At 48.4% G+C, this 8,317-nt stretch overlaps 1 protein-coding gene across 1 annotated transcript in view; it reads right to left on the bottom strand.

Moving 5' to 3' along the window:
• Positions 1–631: 631 nt before the first annotated feature.
• Mpz (myelin protein zero) overlaps positions 632–8,317 on the bottom strand; it is a 10,653-nt gene continuing 2,967 nt past the window's right edge. Inside the window, exons 3-8 of the mRNA XM_021170958.1 lie at positions 6,350–6,446; positions 3,431–3,597; positions 2,992–3,205; positions 2,130–2,265; positions 1,929–1,989; positions 632–1,821 (exon numbers count right to left, since the gene is read on the bottom strand). Of these exons, the coding sequence (XP_021026617.1) occupies positions 1,720–1,821; positions 1,929–1,989; positions 2,130–2,265; positions 2,992–3,205; positions 3,431–3,597; positions 6,350–6,416 (747 nt within the window). The 5' untranslated portion in view covers positions 6,417–6,446 and the 3' untranslated portion in view covers positions 632–1,719. The remainder of the gene's footprint in view (positions 1,822–1,928; positions 1,990–2,129; positions 2,266–2,991; positions 3,206–3,430; positions 3,598–6,349; positions 6,447–8,317) is intronic.

Raw genomic sequence — 8,317 nt, 5'->3', positions numbered from 1 at the left:
AAGAAAAGGACATCAGATCCCCTGAAACTGAAGTTATCGATGGTTGTGAGTCTCCGTGTGGGAGTTCTGACCCATCTCTCCATCCCCTAAAGTATACCCCCTTAGGCAAGACAAGGACCACTTTTAAGGACCTGACCCTTAATAAGTTAGTCATATGTTATAATATGCACAACTGAGCTTATAGCTTATAAAGGTATCCATACACTGTCTCTTACTTGATTCTCACGGAAGGTCTGGGAATTGCGCAGGGTGGATAGAATGGTTGCCTGTATTTATGAAGTGCAAAGCAAGCTTACCAAAGGCAAGTAAGCTTTCTGGGGCAGACACAGCCCTGAGTGGCTGGCATGCTTTAGAATCCAGGTCTTGGAAAAGAAAGCTATTGTGTTTGCACACATGTAAAAGCAGGGCCCGACACAGATTAGGACCCAGTACAAGCTCACTGGATAGCGTTTAATACATAAACGTGCCTGCGGGCCTATTTCAGAGTTCTCCCTATTATGCCACATGGGCCAATACCATAAAATCCAACCTGAAAAAGAAAACCAGCTGATGAGGAAGAAATGTGGCCTGGGGATGAATGAGAGCAGGGGAAGGGATTCTTATGAGGATCTGAAAAAGCAAAACAGAGGCAGCAGCTTCTGGAAATGTCAGTGTTTATTAAACATTTAAGGACATTTGGAGATGGTAGGAGAAATATACAGAATGTAGAAAAGTCCTAACAGTCCGCTGTGCCCGGGGGTGCAACCACTTCCTTTCCTTCCCATTCTCGTTGGCTTTTTCTGTTCTGATTATTTATTTTGAAGACATTTCTTAAAGCCCCCTACTGCACCCCTGACCTGTGAGGATCCATTTTTTTTCTTTCCTTCCCCAAATCTCGGAGTCCCAGAACTGTGCTCCGGGGTGGTCAGAGGGCATCGATCATGCGCTGCTTGCCTGGCTGGCTCTCCAGTAAAGACTTAGTACGAGTGGGGAACTGCAAAAGCCACATGACGTCATTGGTCCTCGGTCATGGGGCCGTGGGCTCAGGTAAACAAACGAAAGAATGGATGGGCAAATAAAAAATACTCAGCAACCTAAATAAACCCTGATGGAGAGTCTGCTCTGCGCGATGTGGATTTGAGCCCGAGGACAGAGTGTGGAGCTGGGCCACCAGAAGGTAGGAAAGGGGAGAGCAGGAAGGAGTCAGGGGATCAGCTGGGGGGCGGGGTGGGGAAGAGATGGGAAGGCCAAGTGGCCTGGAGTTGGGCAGAGGCTATCAAGGTCCCTTTCTTCTCGGTGTCTGAGGGACAGGCACCAAACACACAGCCCTTGGGGCAGGCGAGGAGTAGGGTTAGTCCCTAGGCTCCCGGAAAGCCGAGGGGTAAAGGCGAAGGAGGAGTACAGACTTGGAAAGGAAGGTTGGAATGAAACTTTACATCTCATTGGGAGGTAAGGGCAGGGCAGGGCTGAGGAGCAAGAGGAAAGCACCTAGACCTGGGAAAAAGAGGAGCCTAGGTCCCCTGCTCTGACAGGGCCTGGATGTGACGGTCACTTGTCCGAGTCCAGGCCCATCATGTTCTTGAGGGCGTTCTTGAGGCTGGTTCTACTGGGGGACTTGACTGCAGGCCGGAGCTCCGAGCTCTGCTCATCTTTGCGAAGCTCCATCTCGATGACCACCACCTGAGAGCCTTTGGAGGACTCCGTCGCAGACCCCCGACCCCCCGCCCGGCCCGCTAACCGCTATTTCTTATCCTTGCGAGACTCCCCCAGCCCTTTTGATTTCTTCTCACTGGCAGCTTTGGTGCTTCGGCTGTGGTCCAGCATGGCATACAGCACTGGCGTCTGCGGGGATTGTACAGGTCAGTCTTGGGCTTGACTACGCCCACTCGTCCCTCACTACTGTCCCGGACTTCCCAGCGTTCTCCTCCCCAGTCCCAAGCCCTACTAACCTGCCGCCCTCGCTTCGAGGAGTCCTTCGAAGATTTGTGAAATCTCCCCTTCTCCATGGCACTGCGGGAAGAGAGGTTGCAGCAGGATTGGCCTCCCTGAAACCCAATACACTCAACTTCTCTCTTTCCTTTGGCCCTCCCATCACTGAAGCAGTCTAGGGGATCCTGGATAAAGGTGGGGAGTCAGGCTCCGACCCTTACCTGAGCCTTCTCTGCAGGGCAGCCTGCCTGCGCAGCCAGCAGTACCGAATCAGGTAGAAGAGCAACAGCAGCAACAGCACCACCCCGAGGATGCCCCCGATCACAGCTCCCAACACCACCCCATACCTAGTGGGCACTAGGAGGGGAGGGAGAAGAGATACGCGGTTCGCACGCAGGGGGTTGGAAGCAGAAACCTATATCTATATCTATGTTGCTTCTCACTACACCTATTTCCAATCATTGGAAATGTGAAAATTTTAGCCAGGATGCCTTCCCTTCTTGGCATCCTTGGTTTTTACTTTTTTTTTTTTTTTGGGGGGGGGGTGTCACATGGCCCACGTTGGTCTTTAAGTAGTCTGGATAACTTGCTATGTAGCCAAATACGGCCTTGAACTTCAGATTACAAAGGTCATTTCCACCTTTGCAGTATTATTTGGTTGGTGAGATGGCTCAGTGGGTAAGAGCACCCGACTGCTCTTCCGAAGGTCAGGAGTTCAAATCCCAGCAACCACATGGTGGCTCACAACCATCTGTAACGAGATCTGGCGCCCTCTTCTGGAGTGTCTGAAGACAGCTACAGTGTACTTACATATAATAAATAAATAAATCTTTAAAAAAAAAATTACAGCCAACCTTGCTTATAAGCCGGCCTCTCTCATCCTTCAGTTTTGCTATATACCCCAGGCTGCTCTTGAATTCATTATTTGACCCAAGCAATCCCTTCCTTAGCCTCCCCAGCGCTGGGGTTAAAGGCTTGCACCACCTGTTGGTTGAGGCTATTTGCCCTTCACAGTCTGTCAGCCCTCCCTGACACCCTCTTTGAAGTGTCTCCCAGAGCCCTGTCCCTTGTCCCTTCTCACACCTTTTTCAAAGACATAGAGCGTGACCTGAGAGGTCTTGCCCACTATGTCCGGTGGGTTTTTGACATCACATGTGAAAGTGCCGTTGTCACTGTAGTCTAGGTTGTGTATGACAATGGAGCCATCCTTCCAGCGAGGGTCCCCTACCCACTGGATGCGCTCTTTGAAGGTCCCCACCTCATCGATGTAAGGTTGTCCCTTGGCATAGTGGAAGATCTATAAGGAATGATGGAAATTGTGTGAAAGAATCCTAGTGTGAAAAGCTCCCAAGACTTGGCTCCTGACTCAGGATCCCAGATTACCTTCCTACAGCTGAGTTTATGAGCATAAAACATTTTCCCTTCTGTAGCCCAGGTTCTCTTTTCCGTTGTTTGAAGTACCTATCTGTTGTCTAACCCCAGGACATCCCCCTCCTGTGCCCCTCCCCGCCCCCGCACTCACCGAAATGGCATCTCGGCCCCCTTCAGGCTGGTAGCGCCAGGTAAAAGAGATGTCATCTGAGACCCATTCACTGGACCAGAAGGAGCAGTGCAGGGTCACCTGGGAGCCCACGGCACCATAGATTTCCCTGTCCGTGTAAACCACAATGGCCAGGGCTGGAGACAGCACTGTAAGCAGAGGGAAATGAGATGCACACAGGTGGGCCCAGCCAGTTATAGAGAACATGAGGCCAACCAGCAGTCAGGGGCTAAGGTACTGGAAAGGTCTTAGCAAAGAAACAAATGTTGGGAGGCCTACATCTTTCTGGGACTAACTCAGTTGGTAAATGTAAATGCTGTATCTGCTCAAGGTCTCAGCATAAAAAACTGACCCTCAAGTTCATAGCTATGCCACACTGGATATATCCAACTTTGTCATATCTCTTAAAGCTAAGCAGGGTCAACTCTGGTCAGTACCTGGATGGGCAGTCTGCAGTGTAGAGGAAATGGAATCCATGATTTTCTTTAGGATTCTAGAAGGTGGACTGTATCCAGTCTCATTTTCTGTTTTAGTCTCTTTTTCTTCCCTTCCTTCCTTCTTTCCTTCTTTCCTTCCTTCCTTCCTCCCTCCCTTCCTTCCTTCCCTTCTTTCTTTTGAGACAGTCTTCCATTGTAGCCGAAACTCTCCTAGAATTTATGGCCCTCCTGCCCCTGTCTTCTGAATATTGGAATTACCATACTTGCCAACAATTGATATCTAACTCTTAAGCAATTAATTAGATGTAGAGTTTTGAATATTTTAACTAAATCAAGACATACCAAGTTTGTTTCTTTGTTTGTTTTAAGACAAGGTCTTACTATGTAGCTCTGGCTATCTTGGAACTCAATATGTAGACCAGGCTGGCCTGGGACTCGCAGAGATCCACCTGCGACTTCTGAATGCTGGGATTAAAAACATGCTCCACCATCCCATGCATACAGTCTCATAAACCATTCAACTAATGCAGGCAAAGCTAACTTTGACACTCACTCCACCAACCAATTTCTTTCATTAAGTTTCCACCCAGATAGAACCACCATTACATTTTCTCTATGTATCAAACTCAATATAAATGCAATAAACTCAAGATGTACTGGTACTTACAACAAATGGCTAAATTTGTTTTGTGGAGCACTTTAAAATATAATGTATATACAATATATTGCATTTTTCTTTTAGGGTTTGGATTAAGAACATATGTATCTGAGATAGCTTTCCATGTAGACTCATGGATATAAATCATACTGTTAGCCACTGTACAGTAACTTCAAATTCTTACAAGAAAAAGAGGAAGAGGAGAAAGAGGAAGAGGAGGAGGAAGAAGAAGAAGGAAGAAGGAGACGGAGAGAAGGGGAGAAGGGGAGAAGGGGAGAAGGGGAAGAGGGAAGGGGTAGAGGAGAAGGGGAGGAGAAGAGAAGAAGGAGGAGGAGAAGGAGGAAGAAGAGGAAAACTAGAGAAGTCTCAAGTCCTCTTGCTGGGCACAATTGTCAAGCCTGCCTGCTGTACCCCAGGTTACCATGATTGGGGATCCAGGGGAGGAAGGACTCACTGTCAAGGAGAAGCTAGATATAGAAAAGACCCCGAGTCCAGCACCCAGGTGCCTCTGCATGTGGACCTCTGTGGTCCAACCATCCATCCTCACTCTCTTCTTGGTCATCTTGGCCCAGTGCCACCCCTCTAAGCCACCCACACATGGAGAGTCATCCCAGGCAGTCTATGTGTGTGGGCTGGCTCTGAGTAGGAACAATTATAGACTTTTCTGTTCTTTAGGAGGAGGCAACCAAACAAAATCCCATTGTCTAGTCAATGCTGGGGGCTCATACCACACCCACTCCCCCCTCATTGTCCCGAATCTCCCATCTTAGCATGCCATATCTTTTACTTACCTCCTGGGAATTCTGACTGAGAGCCTTCTTGGGAATCCCCAGTGTAACACAGAGGGTTATTTATTTGTTTGGATTTCTATTCCTCCTATTATATCGTCAATCTTTGCTCTTCTCAACTCTGCTCAGTGGCTCTAGGATTGGGACAGAGCTCTTTTGCTCCCTAGACTCCCCGGCTCCTTGTTTCCTTTACCAAGGCTTTCTCCAACTCCCTGTTTTCAACATTGCTTTGGGACATCACAATATAATCCAGAACATCCAACATAAAGCAGAACGGTCTAAGATTTGGGTTTACAACCCAAGGAGTTGAACTTGACCAAGGAAAGAAGCTTGGGCTTTCTAACTGCTCCTCTCTCCTGCTGCCCACCCTCGCTCTTACCCCATCATGCCTACTGCTTACAATAGGATGCCAGGCGCTTTGGAAGGCTCTACTTAACTAACCTTGCTTTGATGGTCTCTTGCTCACTCGACACCTGCCAAAGGTAAGGGGAAAAGGCTGGCCAGTTTAAAAAGATGGCTCTACTGGGACAAGATTCTAGGGTTCACTCACAGTATAGATGAGAGGCCACAGACAGAAATTCCATCTAAGAAGCTGAAACCACAGAGAGTGAACTCATTCATTAATTCATACTCCCTGACTTGTCTCTTCTGGGTAATCAAGGTTAGGTACTTCTTGTGCCACTAGGGGATGAAAGGGGACCAGAACCCAGGGTGTGATCCTGCTCTTCCCATGCTCTTTTTGCTTCCTGATAGGCTGTTAGCGTGGATCTGAGGAGTCACTGACTGGTTTCCACCCGGGTGCTCAGGGAGCTCTCTGTGATCTCTTTTACTATGAATCTGCGTGAAATACCTTTCCTGCTTCCCTTGAATGATCTATACCTTCCTTCCCCACACCTAAACAGGACATCATCTTCTCGTTCTCCCTTGCTGGCTCTTAGCAGTGAAGGGTGAGAGGATGGGGGAAGTTGCTGAGAGACCACCAAATCTCAGGTTTCTGGGACTCAGTGGCTCCACTTACCCAAAGAAGAGAAGAGCAGGGCAGCCAGGATAGGGCTAGGGCTGGAGGAGGGAGCCCCGGGAGCCATAGCTGGGGTAGGGGCAAAGGCCCAGAGTGTCTGTGGGGTGGAGAGAGCGGGGGGACAAGGAACTGAGCCGTGTTTTCTGGAACCTGCTTAAAATCCCCTGGATCCCCAGCATGAGGGGGCTGTCCTGAGCCAGTGACCAATTGCAGCCTGGCATGTGCAATGGAGAGGTGGTGGGGAGGGTGGCAGGGGGCATGGAGCAGAAGGGGCATTGTATATGCTGGGTGGAGGGGTGGGGGGACACATACCACCCCTTACACAGAGGGCTTTGTGTATACTGACCTCCCCCTACCCTAGGTTGGAATGTTGGGGTAGGGTGAGGCAGAGAGACAGAAAAGGGACATAGACACACTTCTCTGAGGAATAGACAAGCTGAGAAACCTAAATCCAAAAGGCCATGGCAAAGGAATCCTTCTTAGCCTCTGCCTGAGAGTCCTAGGACCTAGAGGCAAGTGTCTTTTAGAGCACTCCCAAATTAGGGTGTCTGTTGTTCTGATTGCTACGGCAACACTGTAGACTATAAAGCTCTCTGGGAACAACTTTTTCCACCTCCCTGTATCTGGGAGATTCTACCCAGATAGAAGATTTTCTCTACCAGGAAACTTCCAGGAAGAAGCCCAGATTTCTCCCCGTCTGTTAGGGTACCTTATGCAATGCAGCAGTTCAAATGATCAAGACTGCCTATTGGCCTGCCTGGTGGCTATTTGAAACGTTGGGGAATGCAAATGCTCATATTAGAATGGTAATTCAGTTCTTTCTACAAGCTCAAGATCTAGTTGGAGGAGGGAGAGGGGAGAAACAGAGGGCAAACTCATCAACTGCCAGTGCACAGAACGGTGGGAATGCCACTTAATACAGAAAGTTCAGAGGAAAGCGGAATCGGGTCTAGGAAGCAGTGTTGTCTAGAGACCTTGAAGGAGCAGCCATTTTGAAAAAGGGAATGGGAGGGGTGATGGCTAGATGGAACTGCAAAGGTAAGAGCTGAGGTGAAAGTGTGTGCCCGTGTGGCATTGATGAAGCTCTGTGTAGATTTAGCGCATCCATGTTTGTGCCATCCGTGTTTGATTTGGTGTGGGGGCTCTTGAAAGGGTTCACTAGGAAAGAAGTCTGAACAGGAAGTGTGAAGGTCTCAAATGATAGACTAAAGAGGGTGCTGTAAGCATCTCCCGAAGAATTGTGGGGAAGAACTAGAAAGTCAACTGTGGTTTATGCCTCTCTTTCTAGTGCTTGGGAGGTGGAAGCAGGAAGCAGGAAGGTCAGGAGTTCAAAGCTAGCCTGGGCTATCAGAGACCATCTCAACAAACAAAGGGAGATGTTTGGAATGCCTACATGACCAGAGTTAAGCTTTTTAATTTCTTAATGGTTTATTTATTTTTATGTGTAATAAGTGCTTGCCTGCATGTATATATGTGTTTCATGTATGTGCCTGGTGAAGCTCTGCGTAGAAGCCAGAAGAGGGGATCAGATCCCCTGAAACTAGAATGGTTGTGAACCCCCATGTGCGTGTTAGGAAGTGAATCCAGAGGAACAGCCAGTGCTCTTAACCCCTGAGCCATCTCTCTAGGCCCCAGTTTTCTGTTTTTTATCCCTCCCCACTACCACAAGTTATGCGGTTGAGCTGAGTTTTAAGATGAATTTAACAAACAAAGTCTTTTGGAGGTATTCTGTTTCCTGCCTCTTTTTCTTGCCTCTTTTGGGATCATCTGAAATGACTGTGCTTTTCACTGAAAGGGTTACTCTCTCCTCTCCTCTTCCTTGTTTCTTACTTTACTGCTTATTTTTAAAGAAACTGTAAAGAGTTTAGCTCTCTGGGTGTGGTAGTGTATGCCTTTAATCCCAAGACTCAGGAGAGAGAGAGAGAGAGAGAGAGAGAGAGAGAGAGAGAGAGAGAGAGAGAGAGAGAG

Source organism: Mus caroli, chromosome 1, assembly GCF_900094665.2.
Source record: "Mus caroli chromosome 1, CAROLI_EIJ_v1.1, whole genome shotgun sequence".
In the NCBI taxonomy this organism is placed as follows: Eukaryota; Metazoa; Chordata; class Mammalia; order Rodentia; family Muridae; genus Mus; species Mus caroli.
Note: the sequence above shows the minus strand (reverse complement) of the source record. Positions and strands in the feature narration are given on the sequence as shown.